The 24,811-nt window shown below is 41.5% G+C and overlaps 2 protein-coding genes across 6 annotated transcripts in view; both read left to right on the top strand.

The window, feature by feature from the left end:
• Window positions 1-1,368, top strand: part of ODF2 (outer dense fiber of sperm tails 2) — a gene marked incomplete at its 5' end in the record, with an annotated part of 30,656 nt that extends 29,288 nt beyond the window's left edge. For all 5 annotated transcript variants that reach the window (XM_082842009.1, XM_082842008.1, XM_082842007.1 and 2 more), the window contains 2 exons: window positions 71-196; window positions 644-1,368. In XM_082842009.1, the coding sequence (XP_082698135.1) occupies window positions 71-196; window positions 644-832 (315 nt within the window). In that variant the 3' untranslated portion in view covers window positions 833-1,368. The remainder of the gene's footprint in view (window positions 1-70; window positions 197-643) is intronic.
• A 2,232-nt stretch (window positions 1,369-3,600) lies between these two features.
• The window catches only part of GLE1 (GLE1 RNA export mediator), a 43,992-nt gene continuing 22,781 nt past the window's right edge, over window positions 3,601-24,811 (top strand). The window contains exons 1-6 of the mRNA XM_082843292.1: window positions 3,601-3,742; window positions 8,739-8,960; window positions 14,838-14,948; window positions 18,529-18,677; window positions 18,936-18,996; window positions 19,231-19,485. Of these exons, the coding sequence (XP_082699418.1) occupies window positions 3,644-3,742; window positions 8,739-8,960; window positions 14,838-14,948; window positions 18,529-18,677; window positions 18,936-18,996; window positions 19,231-19,485 (897 nt within the window). The 5' untranslated portion in view covers window positions 3,601-3,643. The remainder of the gene's footprint in view (window positions 3,743-8,738; window positions 8,961-14,837; window positions 14,949-18,528; window positions 18,678-18,935; window positions 18,997-19,230; window positions 19,486-24,811) is intronic.

Here is a 24,811-nt window from a genome sequence, read left to right as displayed (position 1 = left end):
CCCAGCCTTCTCTTTACCAGGTGTTCCCCATGCCAGGTAAGCCAGCCCCACCTCTGTGCGTTTCTGGCAGGTGGAACAAACCAAGGAGCACGCAGCCTCCAAGGAGCGAGCAGCCCAGAACAAAATCCTGGACCTTGAGGCCCAGCTGAGCAGGACCAAGACTGAACTCAGCCAGCTCCGGCGGAGCCGGGATGATGTGAGTCGGGCTGGGGGTGGGAGGACGGGGTAGGAGCAGACAAGGAGGGAGTGGGTTGAGATCTGAGCTTCCTGGCGCCTGCAGGGCAAGATGTTCTGTTGTTTTTATGAATATGACATGGTTTTATTTTTCTCGCATCACTTTCCCGTCCCTTCAGGATATCCCAGGCCAACCCCCTTTTTTATTAACAGTTTTGTTAAGACAGCATTTACCGTAAAATTCCCTCATTCAAATTGCACAATTCAGTGGTTCTGAGTATATTCAGTGTTGTGCCATTATCACCACAATCCAGGTTTAGAATATTTTCAGAAAGAAAATTACCTGTTAGCAGCCACTCCCATTCCCCTGCCCCAACCCCTGGCAACCACTAATAAAGTCTCTGTCGCTATGGGTTTGTCTGTTCTGGATGTCACACACACTTGGCCCCGGCCCCGTTCCTCCTCTTAGGCTGACCGCCGCTACCAGAGCCGCCTGCAAGACCTGAAAGACCGCCTGGAGCAGTCGGAGAGCACCAACCGCAGCATGCAGAACTACGTCCAGTTCCTGAAGTCATCCTATGCCAACGTGTTTGGGGATGGTCCCTACACTTCCTACCTAACGAGCTCTCCCATCCGCTCCCGGTCTCCTCCTGCCTAAGGCAGCCACTCTTGGGCCAGGAGCTCGGATGGATGCCGTGGGAACTGAGGCTTTGCTAAGCCGTACCCAGAAAGCCTGTTGGTTTTCCTCTCTCGTCCTGTGATGAAGTATGTTCAGGGTCTTGTCTTAGCTACTAGCTCCAGAAAAGTGCCTGAAGCAGCAGGGGATGAAGCAGAACCCACTTCGTTCTCTCCTCTCTGACAGCATCGCCTGACGGAAGTTTTTAATTACCCTGACAGGCCTTAAAGTTACTACTATTAGGGTCAGATTGTAACTCACCGTGACTTTGCTCATTCCTTTCCCAAGAGAATGTTTGGACTGGACTTGCCCTCCAGTTCCCTTACAGCTCTCTTCTTTTTAGGACTGTCTCTTGGGTTTTCCCTGACCTGAACCAGCAGGAGCTGTTCGCCAGAGGTCCTCACCGCTCCTCATGTTCACTTGCTGTTTCCCTTATTTCACGGGTATGGTGTTTTCCCCAAGGTGCTCCCCTCCCAAGCCCAGTGGAAACCTCTCATGGCCAAGTTTCCTCAAGGCCACTTGCCCTCACGCACTTGCCAATAGACACTCGAGGGCTTATGTCCAGTTCGCCTTGTAAAAGTACAATCCCAATCTCATTGATTTTTCTCTTTGCCAGGTTTGTATCTGTGGAATGCATTTATTCTTGAAACATGTATGTTGTTTTACAAAAAGCTTTTATAATCAGTATTTAAGTCTCCATCGGATGATTTCCTTTACCCGCCCCAGCCCTCTTCTAAAAATGATTCAGTAAAATGCTGCAGGAGAGCCAGTAAACGTTTTTAAAGGACTTGGTGTGTGAGACTCCTCATTTCATTTTGGCCAGGCTGGCTCTTTCTCCTTTGCGTGCTTTCACTTACAATCCCATGAAAGGCCTGGAGGAGACACACTGAAGGGCACTGCTCAGTGTGTGAGGGCAGCCTGCTTTAGCTGTTAGGAGGAAGATGGGATGTGTATGTATTACTATTTTTTTAATGTTAATTGTTTTCTGAATGATAAGGTTATGGGCTATTTTTGTTCTCTTCACATTTTCCTGTATTTAAAAGAAAAAAAAATTCTTCAGAGAGAAGAGAACAAATTTGGTGTACTATGCTGGTACTGACCTCTGGGAGATCCAGTCTGGTCCTCTCTCAGCCACTCTAACCCAAGTCCAGGAGTTCCCCTATGTCCTCAAAAGCAATGGCTCCCACCCAGCCATCTGGATTCCACTACCAGAACCGCCCCACCCCCCCATCCCCCCCGTTTTGGAGACATGCGTAGTTTCCAGCTTTTAATGTTTGGGGTTTGTTTGTTTGTTTGTTTTTAATTTTATTTCCAGCTTTTAATTTTGCCAAGGAAGGTCACTGAAATCACTACTACCGGCTACCACTGCCACAAAACCAAGCCTATTTTCACACCCTTAACACAAATGGACTTGAACTTTCATACAATGTATGAAAGCTCTTCCTAAGAAAAAACAGTTGGCAAACTTACACCGATGTGCATTCATTTCTGTATAGTTTGTCATTTCATTAGTTTGCCAAACTAATGAAAACCTCCTCAGTGCAGGGTTCTGCTATTTTTAACGATGGTGCGGGAAGCACCTCTTTTCCGGTCCATTGCTGGGATTCTCCCAAGAGCGTTCTATTTTTCTTCATAAAATGTTGTATTCCAAAAAGTCCAGAGAGTTTGTGGGAAATGTTTATATTGCTTCAAACTCGAGAGTTTTCCTTTCTGCCTCAGACTGAGATCCCATGAAATGGGCAAAAGGGTCAAAAGTTAAAGGGTCCTAGTTAAAGCTGGCCTCAGGCAATGGTGACCATTTCATTTACTGAGAGATAATTCACATAAAATTCACTCTTTTAAAGTGTATAATTCAGTGGCTTTTAGTATATTCAAAGTTGTGCGACCACCACCTTTAGCTAATTCTCGAACATTGTCATCACACCCCAGTGGAACCCATACCATTAGCAGCTGCTCCCCATTCCCCTCCCCCCAGCCCCTGGCAACCACTAATAGTCTGTTTCTCTGGCTTTGTCACTCTGGACGTTTCACATAAATCATACCATATTGTGACTGGCTTCTTTCACTCAGCACGATGTTTTCAAGGTTCATGTCGTAGCGTGTATTTGTACTTCATTTTTATGGCCCAATAATATCACATTTTGTGGATACACCATATTTTATTGACTCATTGGTTGACGAACACACGTGTTTCCATTTTTTGGCTTGTTACAAGTAATTCAATATTCTACCAGTTTTTTGTGGACACATTTCTTTTGCGTATATATTTAGTAGAACTGCTGGGTTAATGGTAACTTTTTTGGCCGCAGGCAGGCGGGATCTTAATTCCCCGACCAGGGATGGAACCCGCGCCCCCTGCAGTGGAAGCGCACGAGTCTTAACCACTGCCAGGGAAGTCCCTCTTTAACCTTTTGATGAACTGCCAGACTGTCTTCCACAGGAGTTGACCCATTTTAGAGTCCCACTGGCAGCGTATGTATGAGGTTTCCAATTTCTCCACATGCTCATCAATACCTGTTCAGTTTTCTGCAACCCGGAAGGCCCAGCCTTCTGAAGCCCCCAGGTCGTAGCTCCCTGCAGAGGAGCGAGCCTCGGGCCAAGCCCTGTGCGCAGGCGCGTTGGTGGGCAGACTCAGTGCCGGAGGTGGGGCCATGCAGCCGTTAGGGGCGGGATTGAACTGCGTCGCTACGTGTGCGCCCCGGAAGCGGAAGCGAGCACCCGTTTCCGGTCGGCTGATTCGAGGACTTGTTTTGTCTCAAGCGGCGCCCCTGGAGACCTGTAGCGGGGCAGGCCATGCCTTCCGAGGGTCGCTGCTGGGAGACCCTGCAGGCGCTGCGCAGGTCTGAGAAAGGTCGCATTTGCTACCACCGCGATTGGCTGTTGCGGGGCGAGGTGAGCAGTGGCCCCAAAGGGGGCGGTGGTCCTTCCTGCCCCTCGTCACGGGAGTCTGCTCTTCCCTAGCCCTTGGCATGTCCTGCGCCAGGGAACCGGTGCGTTCTTGTAACAGCCCGGGTTTGCTGCTTGACTCCCGTGTGTGCACCACCGTCTCTCGCCTATTCTAGCCTTCCGTGGAGCTCCCCTTCAGACGTGCTCTTTGAAGGCTTCATTGCTCCCCGCAGCTGGCGTTAGGTGCCTGCGCCTATGTTGTCAAAGCAATCCTGGCCTCTCAGGGTCAGTTAGTTTACTGCGCGTCTCTTGTGTTAGGAGATCCAGATTTAGTGGTGAACGGTTAACAGGACCTAACTTATTGCTGCCAGTGAAATGACCAAACTTTTAGACGACGGAAGTTGGACGGACCTGGGAACTTTAATGGGGGCGTGGTCACTGCATCTAAGATTCGCAAAGCCCTGTACTAGACCGCGCAGGTGGGGGAATATAGAGACGGTTAAGGCATAACTCCTCTTCCCGAGTTGCTGGTAATCTAGCTACAGGTATGATGTCTTGTCTCTTCAGACTTAAATGTGAAACACTTCTAAAGCATTTCTGTCTTTATGTCTTTGACGGTTTTAAAGAATACATATGTTACATTCTATAGGATGAATTCCAGCCTGAATCTGTATGGTGTAGACTCAGATTATGCATTCTTAGCAGGACTACCACAGAAATGATGCTGTGTCCTCAGTAAGTCACATCAGTCACACATAGATGCTTCAGCCCATCCCAACACTGGTGATGCTCACATTGATCACTTGGTTACAACGGTAACTTCCAGATATTTCCACGTAAAATTCACTTAAAGTTCATCATTTTCCCTTTTGTAACTTCTTAGTATTTTGTTGGGAGGTAGTCCAAGGTTACACCAAAATATTTTTTTCTTATCAAACCTCCACCGTTAGCATCTATTGGTGATTTCTTCCGGAATCAGTCTTTTCTGTGATGTAGACGAATGGTGTTTCTTTATAGCTACCATTCCTACGTTTGTTAGCTGGCGTTCTACTGTAAGGAAGAGCTTTCTTTTCTCTTCCGTTTAATTATTCATATCAGAATCCTCATGGGTTCCTTCTGTTTAATTGTTTATATCAGTATCCTCATGGGTGCCTATTTTATTCAGTGAGTTGTGATCCACTACTTGTAACCTTGTGTGTGTATATTTGCCAGTTTATGTCTTTTGCTCATTTTTCTATTGGGGTTTTGCCAATATTTTATAAGTTCTTTATGTATTAAGGATAATAATATTCCTTTATCTGTGATATATATTGCATCTTTTTTTCTAGTTTGTCAGTTGAAATTATTTTCTCCGTTGATGGTGTTTTTTATGGGTTTATTTTTTACATTTGAAACTTTGCTCCTGGAATTTATTTTGGCGTAAAGAAAGAGTAAAAAGTTGTCTCAAATTCAACATCCTTTCATGATAAAAACTCTTTCCAAAGTGAGTAGAGAGGGAACATATCTCAACATAATAAAAGTTACTTTTATTATGGGACAAATAAAGCTACTTTTATTGTGGGACAGACCCACAGTCAACACAATACTCAGTGGTGGTGAAAAGCTGAAAGCCTTCCTGCTAAAATCTGGAGCAAGACAAGGATGCCCCCTCTCACCACTCCTAATCTAATATAGAATTGGAAGTCCTAGCCACAGCAGTCAGACAAGGGAAATAAATAGAAAGGTATCCAAATCAGAAGGGAAGGGGTAAAATTGTTATTATATGCAGATTACATGGTACTATCTATAGAAAACCCTAAAGACTCCACAGAAAAACTACTAGAACTGATAAATAAATTTAGCAAGGTAGCAGGATATGAGATTAACATACAGAAATCTGTTGCATTTCTTTACACTAACAATGAAATATCAGAAAGGGAAAGTTTAAAAAAAAAACCCTTTTAAAGTCACATCCCCCCCCCAAAAAAGAAACCTTAGAAATAAACCTGACCAAGGAGGTGAAAGACTTATATTCTGAGAACTGTAAAACACTGATAAAGGAAAGGAAATTGAAGATGATTCAAAGAAATGGAAAGATATCCCATGCTCTTGGATTGGAAAAATTAATATTATTAAAATAGCCATACTACCCAAAGCAATCTACAGGTTTATTGCAATCCCTATCAAATTACCCATGACATTTTTCACAGAACTAGAACAAGTAATCCTAAAATTTATATACAAGCACAAAAGACCCAGAATTGCCAAAGTAATCCTAAGGAAAAAGAACAAAACTGAAGGGATAACCCTCCCAGACTTTAGACAATACAACAAAGCTACAGTAATTAAAACAGCATGGTATTGGGACAAAAACAGACATATGGATCAATGAAACAGAATAGAGGGACCATAAATAAACCCACACACCTACAGTCAATTAATCTTCAACAAAGCAGGCAAGAATATACAATGGAGAAAGGACAGTCTCTTCAGAAGGGTGTTGGGAAAGTTGGACAACTGCACATGAATCAATGAAGTTAGAACATTTCCTCACAGCATACAAAAAAGTAAACTCAAAATGGCTTAAAGACTTAAATGTAAGACATGACACCGTAAAACTCCTAGAGGAAAACATAAGCAGAACATTCTCTGACATAAATCATAGCAGTGTTTTCTTAGTCTTCCAAGGCAATAGAAATAAAGCAAAAATAAACAAATGGGACCTAATCAAACTTACAAACTTTTGCACAGCAAAGGAAACCATAAACAAAATAAAGACAACCTACAGACTGGGAGAAAATATTTGTAAACGATGAAACCGACAAAGGCTTAATTTCCAAAATATACAAGCAGCTCGTACAACTCAATAACAAAAACAAACAACCCATTCCAAAAATGAGCAGAAGACATTTCTCGAAAGAAGACATACAGATGACCAATAGGCACATGAAAAGATGCTCAACATCGCTAATTATCAGAGAAATGCAAATCAGAACTACACTGAGGTACCACCTCATGCTGGTCAGAATGGCCATCATTAAAAAGTCTACAAATAATAAATGCTGCAGAGGATGTGGAGAAAAGGGAAGCCTCATACACTGCACCCCAGTGTATGAGGCTTCCCTTTTGAAAAGATACATGCACCCCAATGTTGTTAGTAGCACTATTTACAATAGCCAAGACATGGAATCAACGTAAATATCCATTGACAGATGAAGAGATAAAGAAGATGTGGTATATGTATACAATGGACTACTACTCAGCCATAAAAAGAATGAAATAATGCCATTTGCAGCAACATGGATGGACCTAGACATTATCAGACTAAGTGAAGTAAGCCAGAAAAAGAAAGACAGATACCATATGATACCACAAGTGGAATCTAAAATATGATCCAAATGAACTTTTTTTTTTTTGGCTGCATTGGGTCTTCATTGCTGCGCGTGGGCTTTCTCTAGTAGCGGCAAGTGGGGCCTACTCTTCATTGTGGTGTGCGGGCTTCTCATTGCGGTGGCTCCTCTTGTTACGGAGCACGGGCTCTAGGCGCACGGGCTTCAGTAGTTGTGGCACACAGGCTCAGTAGTTGTGGCTTGGGGGCTCTAGAGCGCAAACTCAGTAGTTATGGCTCATGGGCTCTAGGGGCGTGGGCTTTAGTAGTTGTGGCTCACAGGCTCTAGAGTGCAGACTCAGTAGTTGTGGTGCGTGGGCTTAGTTGCTCCGCAGCATGTGGGATCTTCTGGACCAGGGGTCAAACCCATGTGCCCTGCATTGGCAGGGGGCTTCTTAACCACTGCACCACAAGGGAAGTCCCTAGTAAGCACTTTTCTATGCCTATTTTTTATTTGCTTATTTTCATTTTAAAAGGTATAACATGTTCATTTAGAAATTAAATACAGAAAATTAGAACAAGTAGAAATATGTCACTGATCACCCAAGCTTAACTTCTGGTATATTTCTTTCAAATTTGTTAGGGTATTTATTTGTATTTATTTTATATCATTGTAGACATAGTTATTTATACTCTTGTTTTTTCACTTAAAATTGAATCTTGAGGGAGGAGGAAATGGAGTAAGGTCGTCAAATAATAGAAACTTCCAGTTATAAGATAGATAAGTACTAGGGATGTAATATACAACTTGACGACTGTTAGCTAACACAGCTATACAATATATAGGAAAGTTAAGAGAGTACCTGCTGAGAGTCTCATCACAAGAAGAAATTTTTTTTCCTTTTTTCTTTCTTTTGATTATATCTATATGAGAAGATGCATGTTGTTAGCTGAACCTATTTAATCATTTTACAATATATATAAATCAAAACATCGTGTTTAGGCCTTAAAATTTTACAGTGGTGTTTGTCAATTATTTTTCAATAAAACTGGAAAAATTTGAACGTTACATAGGATTCACAATTGGCATTTTTAAATGACTAATATTCACTGAGTGTGTATACCATAGTTTACTTCAAAATTCCTTTCATGTTCTTTTCTGTTACAACGTTTTAGATTGCTTTCAAATCTGCTTTTTTTTTTGCGGTACGCAGGCCTCTCACTGCTGTGGCCTCTCCCGTTGCGGAGCACAGGCTCCAGATGCACAGGCTCAGTGGCCATGGCTCACGGGCCCAGCCGCTCCGCGGCATGTGGGATCTTCCCGGACCGGGGCACAAACCCGTGTCCCCTGCATCGGCAGGCGGACTCGCAACCACTGCGCCACCAGGGAAGCCCTCAAATCTGCTTTAATGACCATCTTTGTGCATTGTTCCTTTTTCTGTAGTTAGGGTTATTTAGTCTGATACTCTAAAAGGATAATAGTCAAGGTCATTATCAAGAAGCTACTGTACTTTCTCTTCATCTCTGATTGTTAATACAGTTACTTTGGGTCTTTGGTATGTATGTATGTATATATTTATTTAGGCCTTCTTAGATTTTCAGTAAAGCATGTAGTGGATTATAAGGACAAAATTATTTTTGATTGCTTAGATCAGTTGACATTCAAGTTGAGCTTAACCTTCTTCTTCCCTCTAGGATGTTTTAGAAGAATGTATGTCTCTTCCCAAGCTGTCTTCTTACTCTGGATGGGTAGTAGATCATGTCCTACCCAATATGCAAGAGAACCCACCTCCCTCTGAGACTTCAACATCCCCTAGATCTACTTCAGCCCTCGGCCAACCTTCATTTGTTCCCAAATCTCCTGTCAGAGACCCTGCCTTCTCACCAGTCTCCTCAGCAACACCAGATGGAACCAAGGTAAGGCTTTTGATCAGTTTAAGACAAAAGACAATGGTGGCTGCAAAGTTGAAGTGTTTAACATTGTCATACTACAGTGACCTTACTCTGGAGAAAATAATGGTTGCTTCTTCGAATTCTTGTAGCTGTTTGTAGCGACAGTGTTTTCCGCATCACCCAGCGTTCTCTTTATGAAGACCCAGAGAGAGAACTTCCTCTCTATTCTTAGTACCAAGAATAGTAATTAATTTCATGAGCAAGTGGATTTTTTTCTCATGAGCGTTGCATCTGTTTAACTCAACAAGGTCTCCCTTTTTGTTGTTGGCTGCTGGAAAGCTTAGAGTAAATTTTATACTTGCTCTTGGATTTACATACCTTATTGTTGCTTCTGTATGAGTTTTTACCTTCTTTCTGGCTTATTTTGTTCCTGCCTTTGTTTCTCCCACTTAAAACAGTTAAATTGTTGCTGGGGCTCTGCTCTTCTCTTTTCTCTTCTCTTCTCTTTCTTTGTATCTCTAGACGTATTTATTTATTTATTTATTTATGGCTGCATTGGGTCTTAGTTGCTGCACACGGGTTTTCTCTAGTTGCAACGAGCGGGGGCTACTCTTCGTTGCGGTGTGCAGGCTTCTCATTGCAGTGGCTTCTCTTGTTGCAGAGCATAGGCTCTAGGCATGCGGGCTTCAGTAGTTGTGGCTTGCAGGCTCTAGAGCGCAGGCTCAGTAGTTGTGGTGCACAGGCTTAGTTGCTCCGCGGCATGTGGGATCTTCTGGACCAGGGCTCAAACCCATATCCCCTGCACCAGCAGGCGGATTCTTAACCACTGCACCACCAGGGAAGTCCTGTTGTTATGCTTTATGTTCCCTTATAAGCTGCATTAAATCCTTTCTGGATCAAAGTAAGATATAACAACTAGTATAACAAGAGTTAATAGAAAAAAAGTCTTCTAAACTTCTAAGCACTATTGTGCTTTTTCTTTCTTTTTTTTTTTTAATTAATTATTTATTTATTTATTTTTGTCTGTGTTGAGTCTTTGTTTCTGTGCGAGGGCCTTCTCTAGTTGTGGCAAGCGGGGACCACTCTCCATCGCGGTGCGCGGGCCTCTCGCTATCGCGGCCTCTCTTGTTGCGGAGCACAGGCTCCAGACGCGCAGGCTCAGTAGTTGTGGCTCACGGGCTTAGTTGCTCCGCAGCATGTGGGATCTTCCCAGACCAGGGCTCGAACCCGTGTCCCCTGAATTAGCAGGCAGATTCTCAATCACTGTGCCACCAGGGAAGCCCAAAACTCCTAAAGCACTATTGTGCTTTTTCAAGTTTTAGATTTTTGTGCCAGCAAAATAAGACTAGGCAACTCTTTAGAAAGGTAGAGATTACATTTTTCACGTTTAGCTTCCAAAAGCCAAAGTTCTTTGTTCTTTTTGTTCATACTCACTGCAGACTTTTGTTTACTGAAAATATATTATCAATTCAACAAAAGGAAGCAGTTAAATCTCCCTATGGTTTCATCATTTCAGTCATCAGTTACTTCTTTCCACTTTCGTATGCCTGCATCCTTGTACCTTGGCATAATTAAAAAATTGTATGTGCACTATCATGTTCTGATTTTCCTTCCTAACTTTATTTTGTTCATGAACTATTTGAATTATTTGTTCACGTTATTTCCACCTTTGTAAATGTCTACTTAGAGGATATGTAATATCCTGTAATTTATTAAACTGCTCCTTTATTATTAGGCATTTATATTTTTCCATTTCATTGCTTTTAAAGATATTACACTGAGAAACTTTCTGCAGAGAGATCTTTCCGTTTTTAATCTTAAAATATGTCTTCTGGCTAATATCTTAAAATAAATGCCCAAATGATTTGACTGGCGTCAAAGATAAAAGGGTATGAACATTTGTTTTTAAATTTTAAACCTTTTTTTAAATTGTAAAATATTCATGACATAAAATTTACCATTTAACCATTTTTTAGAGTACAATTCAGTGGCATTAAGTACATTCATAGTGTTGTGTAATCGTCACCACTATCCATCTCCAGAACTTTTTCATCACCCAAAACTAAAAACACTACATTCATTAATCAATAACTCCAGGACTTTCCTGGTGGTGCAGTGGTTAAGAATCCACCTGCCAAGGCAGGGGACACGGGTTCGATCCCTGGTGTGGGAAGATCCTACATGCCATGGAGCAGCTAAGCCTGTGTGCCACAACTACTGAGCCTGCTCTCTAGAGCCTGCGAGCCACAACTACTGAGACCGCGAGCCACAACTGCTGAGCCTGCATGCCACAGCTACTGAAGCCCTCGTGCCATGCTCCACAACAAGAGAAGCCACCGCAATGAGAAGCCCGTGTGCCACAACGAAGAGTAGCCCCCGCTCACCACAACTAGAGAAAGGCCGCGCGCAGCAATGAAGACCCAACGCAGCCATAAATAAATAAATAAATAAATAACTCCTTATTTCCCCCTACCCCCAGTCCCTAGCAACCACCATTCTACTTTCCGTCTCTATGAATTTGACCATTTTAGGTACTTCGTATAAGTGGGATCATGTAATATTTGTCATTTTGTGACTGGTTTATTTCACTTAGCATAATGTCTTCAAGGTTCATCCATGTTGTCGCATGTATCAGAATTTCCTTCCTTTTAAGGCTGAATAATACTCCACTGTGTGTACCATGTTTTGTTTATTCATTCATCTGTCACTGGACATTTAGCTTGCTTCCACCTTTTGGCTGTTGGTGACTAGTGCTGCTCTGAATACGCATGTACATGTATTAGTTTGAGTACCTGTTTTCAATTCTTTGGGGTATGTACCCAGAAGTAGAATTGAGGAATCATATGGTAATTCTATGTTTAAATTTTTGAGGAACCATCATACTGTTTTCCACAGCAGCTGTATCATTTTACTTTCCTACTAGCAATGCACAAGGGTTTCAGTTTCTCCATACCTTTGCTAACGTTTGTTATTTGCTGGGTTGTTTTTGTCTGTTTGTTTTTTTTTATTTTGTTTTGTTTTACAAAAGCCATCCTAGTGGGCATGAAGTGTATCATTGTGGTTTTGATTTGCATTTCCCTAAATGATTAGTGATGTTGAGCATATTTTCATGTGCTTATTAGCCATTTGTATATCTTCTTTGGAGAAATGTCTTTGCAAGAGTTGTTCACAATAAGAAAGAATTTATTGTACAGTAAATAATAATCCTAAAAAATAATACAGGACAGAGATGATTATTCATATTATGAAAGACTGCATGATTACATACATAAAAAGTTTACTTTTTAGTTTATATTTCACACTTCATCTTCTAAAATATTAGTCTTTAAAAAATATTTCTAGCAATTGAGCATCATAGACACAAAAATGAACTTTAGCCTAAACTTTACAACTTACATAAAAATTAACTCAAAATGATCATGAACTTAAATGTAAAACTATAAGACTTTTAGGGAAAAAAAAAAACATAATCAGAACCTAGGACTAGGTGAAGAGTTTTTAGATTTGGCACTAAAAACTTAATCGGGCTTCCCTGGTGGCGCAGTGGTTGAGAGCCCGCCTGCCGATGCAGGGGATGCGGGTTTGTGCACCGGTCCGGGAGGATCCCACGTGCCGCGGAGCGGATGGGCTTGTGAGCCATGGCCGCTGAGTCTGCGCGTCCGGAGCCTGTGCTCCGTGACGGGAGAGGCCACAACAGTGAGGGGCCTGCGTACCGCAAAAAAAAAACACAACTTAATCCATAGAAGGAAAAATTAATAAATTGGACCTCATCAAATGAAAAGCGTGACTCAGTGAATGACCTTGTGAAGAGGATGATCAGACAAGCTACTGACTGGGAGAAAGTAGTTGCAAACGACCTCTCTGACAAGGGTTTATGTATCTAGAATATATTTAAAATATATATCGAGAATATATATTTAGAATATATTTTTAAAACTCAGAGGTTAAACAGAAACTTTCTAATCTTCAATTAGAAAGTGAGCAAAAGATATGAACAGACATTTCACCTAAGACAGTATATAGACAATATAAGTACATGAAAATATGTTCACAATCATTAGCCATTAAAGAAATGCAAATTAAAACCAGGACGAAGTAGCACTACACACCTATCAGAATGGTTAAAATAAAAAATAGTGACACCACCAAATGCTGACAATGATGTGGAGAATCTGGATCACTCGTGTATTTTGGGTGGAAATGTGGAACGGTACAGGCGCTCTAGAGAACAGCTTGGCAGTTTCTTATAAAACTCAATAGGTGCTTAACTATATGACCTAGCAGTTGCATTCTTGGGCATTTTTCCCAGAGAAATCAAAACTTATATTTACATAAAAATCTGTACACCAGTGATCATAGGAGCTTTATTTATTATATCCCCAAGCTAGAAACAGTGAAATGTCTTTCAACAGATGAATGGTTAAACAAACTGGTACATCTCTATCATGGAATACGACTGGCAATAAAAAGGAACAAGTCCTTGATAATATGCAACAACTTAGGATCTCAGAGGCATTATACGAAGTGAAAAAAGCCAATCTCAAAAGATTCTGTGCTGTATGGTTCCATTTATTTAACGTTCTTGAAATGCTATCATTATAGAGGTGGAGAACAGATTAGCAATATAAAGGTGTAGCACAAGGAAGCTTCATGGTGATGGAACAGTTCTGTACTTTGTGATGGTGGTTACACATGTGATAAAATTGCATAAAACTGTACACGTACCCAAATGAATTCCTGTAAAACCTGGTGAAATCTGAATAAGTTCTGTGGCTCGTACCATCAATTTACTGTTTCCAACTTCCTGTAAATTATAATTATTTCAAAATTTAAAAAAAATTTAAGTTTCTATGAGCAGCTTCTCAGAGGCAGCAGTTTCTAGTTCTGATCCTGCTAATAGTGTGGCATGCCCTCAGGCAGGCATCTTTCCCTCCTTAGGCCTCAGTTTCTTCATCTGTAAATCTGGTACTGGACTACATTGCCAAGGTCCTCTCCAGGTATAAAATTCCGTAATTCTTAAGGTTTAAGTAAAGTTTTGGATGGCTTTATATAATGAATTGTATCATTTACAAATTTTTGGTGTTTAAGTAACAGAAACCCAGTTTAAACTAGCTTAAGCAAAACAAGGGAGTCAGGGGAGAAATTAATTAGCTCATATAACCAGGAAATCTAGGAGTGCATTTCGAATCAATTAGATCTAGAGGATCTATTTTCTGCTTGTCTGTCCTTGATATTATTTCTCACTTGATTCAGTGACTCAGACCCAGGGCTTTGCTTCTCCATTTCTCAGTTCTGTCTAACTCGTCTTGGTTTCATCTTTCAGATAGACTGTCTGGCAGGATGTCTCTTGGTAGCCCTAGACACATATCTTCTTAGCTTAGCATCCCCAGAATAAGAGAAAGCCATCCCACATAGCTCCATCAGGAAAATTCAGAGATGGACTCTGGCTTAGCTTAGGTCATAAGCCTCATTCCTGAAGTAGATACTGGGTACAAGGGAATAGAATACTTTGATTGCCAGGCTGGTCACATGCTTAGTGACCCCTGACACTAGGGGGTGTGGAAGAATCGGGGATGTGGGCTGGGGTTTCTCCATCCAAACCAACCCAGCAAAAACGGACACTTATTAGAAGAAATGGGGAAAATGTGCTGGACAAATCAAATCAAACGAGCAAGCAAAAAAAAAAAAAACACAAAAAACTGTACAAAGCAAAAACATCCACTTTATTAAGGAAACCAATTAGAATAAGGTCAATATCATGAAAAGCACACTGGTTCTAACATACATTGTTTTGTTGTTGTTACTGGTTGTTTATAAGTAAGGATGTGATTTTTGTTCAGATTGAATAACACCAACTTTACCGTCTTAAAAGCTTAATTTTTCCATCTTCTGTCTATATAGGACAAATACGAGTCCCAGCATACAGAACCTATGGTACTTCAGTCCTCCCAGGGGATCAAAGTGGAAGGCTGCATCCGAATGTATGAGCTGCTGCACAGAATGAAAGGAGCAGTAAGTAACCCTTGAAGTAAGACAGGCGTGACCCTAGGGAGCCACGTTTAAATGCAGTTCCTCAGGGATTATGAATGTCCACCATGTACTAATAATCATCATGCCCCACCTACTAGTAGCTCTGATTCAGCTGGGGAGATAGCATAACATAGCAGTCAAGAGTAAGCTCTCTAAAGTCAAATCTGGTTTCAAATCCTATCTCTTCTATTTTACGTGTGACTTTGGGAAAATTACCTGGGCTTTCCTGGCTTCCATTTACTTCTCCAAAATTTGAAGATGATCTTTGTTGTCAGATAAGGTTATACTGAGAAGATTGACCTTAACAGCCTCTTGAAAAAAGAATAGCACTATTTTAATTAGTTTATTTGACTTTATTCTTTTTATTAGAAAAACAATGCATGTTTTGTAAAACTTTTTCTTTTTCAAATTTTTATTTATTTATTTTTGGCTGTGTTGGGTCTTTGTTGCTGCACGCAGGCTTTTTCTAGTTGCGGTGAGTGCGGGCTACTCTTTGTTGTGGTGCGCAGGCTTCTTATGGCGGTGGCTTCTCTTGTTGTGGAGCACGGGCTCTAGGCACGTGGGCTTCAGTAGTTGTGGCTCGCGGGCTCTAGAGCACAGGCTCAGTAGTTGTGGCGCAGGGGCTTAGTTGTTCCACAGCATGTGGGAATCTTCCTGGGCCAGGGCTTGAACCCGTGTCTCCAGCATTGGCAGGCAGATTCTTAACCACTGTGCCACCAGGGAAGTCCCTGTAAAACTTTTTAAAGAGTACATGAGTTTATAAATTTAAAGTCTTCTAGCATCTACCCTCATTCATTTATTCATGGAATCACCAAATACTTACTGAGCACTTTTGTTCTAGGCCTAGATAAAATAGTGAACAGGGAATTCCCTGGCGGTCCAGTGGTTAGGACTCCATGCTTTCAATGCTGATGGCCCGGGTTCAGTCCCTGGTTGGAGAACTAAGATCCCATAAGCTGCGTGGCACAGCCAAAAGAAAAAAAAAAAAAACAGTGAACAAAGTAGACGCAATCCATGTCCTCATAGAGTTTGTATGCTGGAGGGAGAAACATAGAACCAAGGTTCTAAAATATAGTTAGAAGACTATTATAATCTGCGTGAGAGACAGCAACAGTCATTGAAGCATTCACTTTGACACTGGATAAAAAAGGATGACAGTTGCTTAGACTGGAGGGGAGCGGGTAGCAATGGAGATAGTGAGAGAGAGAAAGACAGTTTCTTCTTGAGTTTTCTCAGCTCTCTTCTTTCAATCATCACTTCTGCATGGACTTTCTGTCCTCCAGATGCGAGTAGAAAGGTTTTCCTTGCTGATAATCTTCCTCATGTGCTCTCTGTTGTTGAGTCTTTTTTTTTCTTCCCAACTTTTAATTAAACAGTCTCAGAGGAGAGGAGATATATATTTGTGTTCAATTTGCCGCCTTCTACTGGAAGTTTTTTTTTCTTCTTGTAAATTTATTTATTTATTTATTTATGGCTGAGTTGGGTCTTTGTTGCTGTGCATGGGCCCTCCCTAGTTGCAGCGAGTGGGGGCCACTCCTCGCTGCGGTGCACAGGCTTCTTATTGCAGTGGCCTCTCTTGTTGCAGAGTACGGGCTCTAGATGTGCAGGTTTCAGTAGCTGAGGCTCATGGGCTCTAGAGCGCAGCAGCAGCCGTGGCGCACGGGCTTCGTTGCTCCGCGGCATGTGGTATCTTCCTGGACCAGGGCTCGAACCTGTGTCCCCTTCATTGGCAGGCGGATTCTTAACCACTTTGCCACCAGGGAAGCCCTACTGGAAGTTTTAAAATAACTTTTAAAATACAATAGCCTAGGGCTTCCCTGGTGGCGCAGTGGTTGAGAGTCCGCCTGCCGATGCAGGGGACACAGGTTTGTGCCCCGGACCGGGAAGATCCCACATGCCGCAGAGCGGCTAGGCCCATGAGCCATGGCCGCTGAGCCTGCGCGTCCGGAGCCTGTGCTCCACAACGGGAGAAACCACAACAGTGAGAGGGCTGTGTACCGCAAAAACAAAAACAAAAACAATAGCCTAATATCTTAACAATATATATTAACATATCACCATGCCAGTGTATACAGCATGTCATCTTCCTTAAAGGCTGCAGAGTATTTTCTAGTATGACCTACTGTAATATGTTTAACTATTTCCCTGTTAATTTAAATTGTTTCAAATTTATTACCATTATCAACAAGGATGCTCATTATCAATGAGCATCCTTGTACATATATCTATTTTTTTAAAATAAATTTATTTATTTTATTTATTTTTGGCTGCGTTGGGTCTTTGTTGTGGCACGCGGCCTTTTCATTGCAGTGGCTTCTCTTGTTGCAGAGCACGTACTCTAGGCATGGGGGCTTCAGTAGTTGTGGCACGTGAGCTCAGTAGTTGTGGCGCACAGGCTTAGTTGTTCCGTGGCATGTGGGAAGTCCCCTTGTACATATATCTTTGCACACATATGCAAGTATTTCCTCAGGACAAAGTCCTAAAATGGAATGAGTGTCAAAGGATATATACACTTTAAAATTTGATAGTTAAAATGTCAAATTGCTCTTATAAACCAAATGAGAGGGCTTCCCTGGTAGCACAGTGGTTAAGAATCCTCCTGCCAATGCAGGGGACATGGATTCGAGCCCTGGTCCAGGAAGATCCCACAGGCCGTGGAGCAACCAAGCCCGTGCACCACAACTACTGAGCCTGTGCTGTAGAGCCCGGGAGCCACAACTACTGAAGCCTGTGCACCTAGAGCCCGTGCTCCCCTCAACAAGAGAAGCCACTGCAATGAGAAGCCCCCACACTGCAACGAAGAGTAGCCCCCGCTCGCAGCAACTAGAGAAAACCTGCACTCAGCGATGAAGACCCAATGCAGCCAAAAATAAATAAATAAATAAATTTATTTAAAAAAAAAAAACAAATGAGAGTACTCTCGTGAATAATAAATGGAATACCTGGTACCCTTAGGTATAAAGGAATGGGACTTTGCTAAGTGATGGTGGAGGAAAAGACTCTAGGCAGAGATAATAACTTGAGGGAAAGAGTGAGATAGGAGTATGCATAGCATGTTTATGGAATTAGAATAAGGATTTCTTTAGATTACCCTGAAGCTCTCATAAGAATACACAGGATGGAAATTCCCTGGTGGTCCAGTGGTTACTGGACTCCATGCTTTCACGGACGAGGGCCCAGGTTCGATCTCCAGTCAGGGAAGTAAGATCCCACAAGCTGTAGAGTGTGGCCAAAACAGAAAAAGAGTACAGTAAGCTTAAGGATGGAAGCTTAAAAGTGCAGGGCTATTTGATACTGTGTTGGTGAATACCCGTCCATTCTTAGCTTATACTGGAGTGACATAAACCATATGGGGCAAATTGGAAAAGCTTTCCACAACAGCTGAGTTTAAAGATCAACCCAAAGCGGAGACGTGACTCAAGCAAAGGTTCCAAGGAGTAGGCAGATGATTCCATGCCCCGAAGTATCTTTGATGGAGTTAAGGGCTGATGGGAGGGCAGCCCATGGGGTAGATGAGCAGGGTGTAATGGAGCTGCAGAGAGCTGGTTTTGATCCTTTGCAGGAGGGCTTGAGGCAGTGGCAGGAGGAGCAGGAGAGGCAGGCGCGGGCCCTCTCTGAGATGGCATCTGAGCAGCTGAAGCGCTTTGATGAGCGGAAGGAACTGAAGCATCATAAAGAATTCCAGGACTTACGGGAAGTGATGGAGAAGAGGTGAGTTCCCTGAATTACAACGGGAATGTCGGCGTGGTCCATCGGAACTCTTTCCCTACATAAAACCCAAAGGGAAGGAGTTGAACTTCTTCTGAGTCCTTAAGTATCAAAATAAAATAGCCAGAGAAACTTATAACCTAGAAAAATGACCAACCTTGGAAAGATGAGCAATGCAACACAAAGAGAGGAGGCTTTTAGGAGAGGTAAAACAATTTTAGGAAGCATCCCTGACTCTTCCTCCCTCCATTTTTCATTCAGCTCCAGAGAAGCCCTGGGGCAGCAAGAGAAGCTGAAAGCTGAGCATCATCACAGGGCGAAGGTCAGAGCTTGGGAGAGTCCGTGTGGGTGTTCAGTGTCTGGGTGACGTGCCCGAGGAGTTGGGTTCCAGCACAGTCACAGAGGACCTGGCCCCTGTCATGCCACTGTGTGGCTGACTTGGGGCAGTCCTTTTGTCACTCTGGGCCTCTCTGTGAAAATAGGTAGCCCACACAGGACTGGAAGAATGTAGACAGAGAAGGCCCAGGAGCCCGTAATTTGACCGCCCTTCCTGTAGATTCTCAACCTGAAGCTGCGGGAGGCAGAGCAGCAGCGCCTGAAGCATGTGGAGCGGGAGCGGCTCCGGAAGGAAGAAGGCCAGATCCGCCTGCGGAACCTCTACGCGCTGCAGGAGGAGGTGCTGCACCTCAGCCAGCAGCTGGACGCTGCCGACCAGCGCAGAGACCTGCCCAGGGTCGACCTGTCTGCCTTCCGGACCCGAGGCAATCAGCTGTGCGGCCTCATCTCGGGGATCATCCGGGCCACTTCTGAGGTGAGGGGACTTCAGGAAGACTCTGTCTTTGAAATGAAGAACATTGAAAGCAAAACTGTTTTGTGATTTAAAAATAATACCTTCTTATTACCGCTTGTCATCCTCTTACCTAGAGATAACCACTGTTAGTGCTTTATATTTCTTTTTTCCCTGTGTGTGTGTGTGTGCGTGTGTGTGTGTGATCTCACCCTAAATTGGGCTAATATAGATATAATTTCTTAGGTTAAAAAAAAAATTTGTTTCTTCCAACTGCAAAATACTTTAGTTCATTCATTAATATAAACTGAACGCCTGCTATGCTTATGATAAAAATTAAAACCTTACAGAAATGTATATTGCTTTTTATCATTTGATATGGTATTTTGAACACGTAGTTACTGTAGTCATTGCAGTGTTAAAACCTGCAAGTATTGCCTTGACACATAATAGGTATTCAATAAATATTTGATGAACAGATGAAATCGGATACTTCCAACATGTAACCATACCAAAATTTATTGAAAAAGCATGCCTATTGGTGAATATTTAAGTTTCTGTATTTTCACTATCGTGAGTAACACTGCAGTGATATCACTTTGTGTACGTCTTATCTGTATTTTTGATTATTTCTTTGAGGTAAATTCCTACAAATGGAATTACTTGGTCAAAGAACTTGAAGGTTTTGTTTTGTTTCTTTGTTTTTTTGGTTGCACCTGGTCTTAGTTGCGGCCCGCCGGCTCTTTAGTTGCAGCACATGGGCTCCTTAGTTGCAGCTCACTGGCTCCTTAGTTGTGGCATGCATGTGGGATCTAGTTCACTACCAGGAATTGAACCTGGGCCCCCTGCATTGGGAGTACAGAGTCTTATCCACTGAACCACCAGGGAAGTCCCAACTTTAAGGTTCTTGATTTGCATCTTAAAGTTGTACCAGTTCACACTTCTATGAATTGTATGTTCTTCTTTTTTCTTTAACTTTTATTTTCCTTTTTTTAAATTTTTGACGACGCTGCACAGCTTGCAGGATCTTATTTTAATTCCCCGACCAGGGATGGAATCCACACCCTCGGCAGTGAAAGCATGGTGTCCTAACCACTGGACTGCCAGGGAATTCCTAAATTCTATGTTCTTTGCCCTTTGTTCATATCTCTACCAGTTTGTGTTTTGAAAAATCAACTTATGTGAGTTGTAAATATTAAGAACCTTAAGCATTTATCATATTTGAGGCAGAAATTTATAGTTTATAGTTACCTTTCAATTCTCTTTTTGGCTTTTGTTTACCATTCTTTTTGTAAAATTTCAAACCTACACGGAAGTGGAGAGAACAGCATGATGTACCTTTTGGCACCCATTCCCCAGCTCCCTCAAGAATCTGCACATGGCAGTCTCATTTCATCTATGCTGCCACCTGCACCCCTTCCTCCAGATGGTTTTACAGTAAATCTCAAACATACTACTTCATCTGGAAAATAATTTAGTATGTATCGGTAAAAGATATAACTCTCTATTACATAACCAAAACACTAATATCATACCTAAAAACCTAATAATTCATTTTATATGATCAGATATCTAGCCAGTGTTCAAATTTCTCCAGCTGTCTCAATAATTTTTTTTTTTTTACAATTGGTTGGAAAATTAACATCCATACAAAGTTCAGCTTTTTGGTTTGCTGTGTCTTACTTCAGTCTTTTAATCTTAAGACTCCCTTATCTCTCTCTTTTTTCTTGCTATTGTTGAAGAATCTGGATCATTTGTTCTATAAAATTTCCTACATTCTGGAAAATTTCAAGGCAATTGCTAACCCTAACCCTTGGATTTTTTTTTTTTTGTAATGTCTGAAACATTTATATTAACATATTTCCATACAAATAACCCAAAGAAAGTTTAGTATTAGTTGTTTTTCTTTTTTTACTGCAGGTTCTTATTAGTCATCAATTTTATACACATCAGTGTATACATGTCAGTCCCAATCGCCCAATTCAGCACACCACCATCCCCACCCCACCACGGTTTTCCCCCCTTGGTGTCCATATGTTTGTTCTCTACATCTGTGTCTCAACTTCTGCCTTGCAAACCGGTTCATCTGTACCATTTTTCTATGGTTCCACATACATGCGTTCCACATACATGCGTTAATATATGATATTTGTTTTTCTCTTTCTGACTTACTTCATTCTGTATGACAGTCTCTAGATCCATCCACGTCTCAACAAATGACTCGTTCCTTTATATGGCTGAGTAATATTCCATTGTATATATGTACCACATCTTTATCCGTTCATCTGTCAATGGGCATTTAGGTTGCTTCCATGACCTGGCTATTGTAAATAGTGCTGCAATGAACATTGGGGTGCATGTGTCTTTTTAAATTATGGTTTTCTCTGGGTATATGCCCAGTAGTGGGATTGCTGGGTCATATGGTAATTCTAGTTTTAGTTTTATAAGGAACCTCCGTACTGTTCTCCATAGTGGCTGTATCAATTTACATGCCCACCAACAGTGCAAGAAGGTTCCCTTTTCTCCACACCCTCTCCAGCATCTGTTGTTTGTAGATTTTCTGACGATGCCCACTCTAACCGGTGTAAGGTGATACCTCATAGTAGTTTTGATTTGCATTTCTCTGATAATTAGTGATGTTGAGCAGCTTTTCATGTTCTTGGCCATCTGTATGTCTTCTTTGGAGAAATGTCTATTTAGGTCTTCTGCCCATTTTTGGATTGGGTTGTTTGTTTCTTTAATATTGAGCTGCATGAGCTGTTTATATATTTCAGAGATTAATCCTTTGTCCATTGATTCATTTGCAAATATTTTCTCCCATTCTGAGGGTTGTCTTTTCATCTTGTTTATGGTTTCCTTTGCTGTGCAAAAGCTTTTAAGTTTCATTAGGTCCCATTTTTTTTTTTTTTTTTTTCCATTACTCTAGGAGTAATCCATTACTCTAGGAGGTGGATCAAAAAAGATCTTGCTGTGATTTATGTCAGAGTGTTCTTCCTATGTTTTCCTCTAAGAGTTTTATAGTGTCCGGTCTTACATTTAGGTCTCGAATCTATTTTGAGTTTATTTTTTGTGTATGGTGTTAGGTAGTGTTCTAATTTCATTCTTTTACATGTAGCTGTCCAGTTTTCCCAGCACCACTTATTGAAGAGGCTGTCTTTTCTCCATTGTATATCTTTGCCTCCTTTGTCATAGATGAGTTAGCCATAGGTGCGTGGGTTTATCTCTGGGCTTTCTATCTTGTTCCTTTGATCTATGTTTCTGTTTTTGTGCCAGTACCATATTGTCTTGATTACTGTAGCTTTGTAGTATAGTCTGAAGTCAGGGAGTCTGATTCTTCCAGCTCCGTTTTTTCCCCTCAAGACTGCTTTGGTTATTTGGGGTCTTTTGTGTCTCTGTACAAATTTTAAGATGATTTGTTCTAGTTCCGTAAAAAATACCATTGGTAATTTGATAAGGATTGCACTAAATCTGTAGATTGCTTTGGGTAGTATAGTCATCTTCACAATATTAATTCTTCCAATCTAAGAACATGGTATATCCCTCCATCTGTTGGTATCATCTTTGATTTCTTTCATCAGCGTCTTATAGTTTTCTGGATACAGGTCTTTTGTCTCCCTAGGTAGGCTTATTCCTAGGTATTTTATTCTTTTTGTTTCTGTGGTAAATGGGAGTGTTTCCATAATTTCTCTTTCATATTTTTCATCATTAGTGTATAGGAATGCAAGAGATTTCTGTGCATTAATTTTGTATCCTGCAACTTTACCAAATTCACTGATTAGCTCTAGTAGTTTTCTGGTGGCATTTTTAGGATTCTCTATGTATAGTATCATGTCATCTGCAGACAGTGACAGTTTTACTTCTTCTTTTCCAATTTGTATTCCTTTTATTTCTTTTTCTTCTCTGATTGCCGTGGTTAGGACTTCCAAAACTATGTTGAATCATAGTGGTGAGAGTGGACATCCTTGTCTTGTTCCTGATCTTAGAGGAAATGCTTTCAGTTTTTCACCATTGAGAATGATGTTTGCTGTGGGTTTGTCATCTATGGCCTCTATTATGTTGAGGTAGGTTCCCTCTATGCCCACTTTCTGGAGAGTTTTTATCATAAATGGGTGTTGAATTTTGTCAAAAGCTTTTTCTGCATCTATTGAGATGATCATATGGTTTGTATTCTTCAGTTTGTTAATATGGTGTATCACATTGATTGATTTGCGTATATTGAAGAATCCTTGCATCCCTGGGATAAATCCCACTTGATCATGGTGTATGATCCTTTTAATGTGTTGTTGGATTCTGTTTGCTAGTGTTTTGTTGAGGATTTTCACATCTATATTCATCAGTGATATTGGTCTGTAATTTTCTTTTTTTGTAGTATCTTTGTCTGGTTTTTGGTATCAGGGTGATGGTGGCCTCATAGAATGAGTTTGGGAGTGTTCCTTTCTCTGCAATTTTTTGGAAGAGTTTGAGAAGGATGGGTGTTAGCTCTTCTCTAAATGTTTGATAGAATTCATCTGTGAAGCCATCTGGTCCTGAACTTTTGTTTGTTGGAAGATTTTTAATCACAGTTTCAATTTCATTACTTGTGATTGGTCTGTTCATATTTTCTGTTTCTTCCTGGTTCAGTCTTGGAAGGTTATACCTTTCTAAGAATTTGTCCATTTCTTCCAGGTTGTCCATTTTATTGGCTTAGAGTTGCTTATAGTAGTCTCTTAGGATGCTTTGTATTTTTGCGGTGTCTGTTTTAACTTCTCCTTTTTCATTTCTAATTTTATTGATTTGAGTCCTCTCCCTCTTTTTCTTGATGAGTCTGGCTAATGGTTTATCAATTTTGTTTATCTTCTGAGAACCAGCTTTTAGGTTTTTTTTGTTGTTGTTGTTGTTTTTTGCGGTACGCGGGCCTCTCACTGTTGTGGCCTCTCCCGTTGCGGAGCACAGGCTCCGGACGTGCAGGCTCAGCGGCCATGGCTCATGGGCCCAGCCACTCCGCGGCATGTGGGATCTTCCCGGACCGGGGCACGAACCTGTATCCCCTGCATCGGCAGGCGGACTCTCAACCACTGCGCCACCAGGGAAGCCCCAGCTTTTAGTTTTATTGATCTTTGCTATTGTTTTCTTTGTTTCTATTTTATTTATTTCTGCTCTGATCTTTATGATTTCTTTCCTTCTGCTAACTTTGGGTTTTGTTTGTTCTTCTTTCTCTAGTTCCTTTAGGTGAAAGGTTAGATTATTTATTTGAGATTTTTCTTGTTTCTTGAGGTAGACTTGTATAGCTATAAATTTCCCTCTTATAACTGCTTTTGCTGCATCCCATAGGTTTTGGACCATCATGTTTTCATTGTCATTTGTCTCTAGG

This window comes from Leucopleurus acutus (assembly GCF_964270905.1).
Source record: "Leucopleurus acutus genome assembly, chromosome: 7".
Taxonomy (NCBI): Eukaryota; Metazoa; Chordata; class Mammalia; order Artiodactyla; family Delphinidae; genus Leucopleurus; species Leucopleurus acutus.
This window is presented reverse-complemented; position numbering and strand designations above follow the sequence as displayed.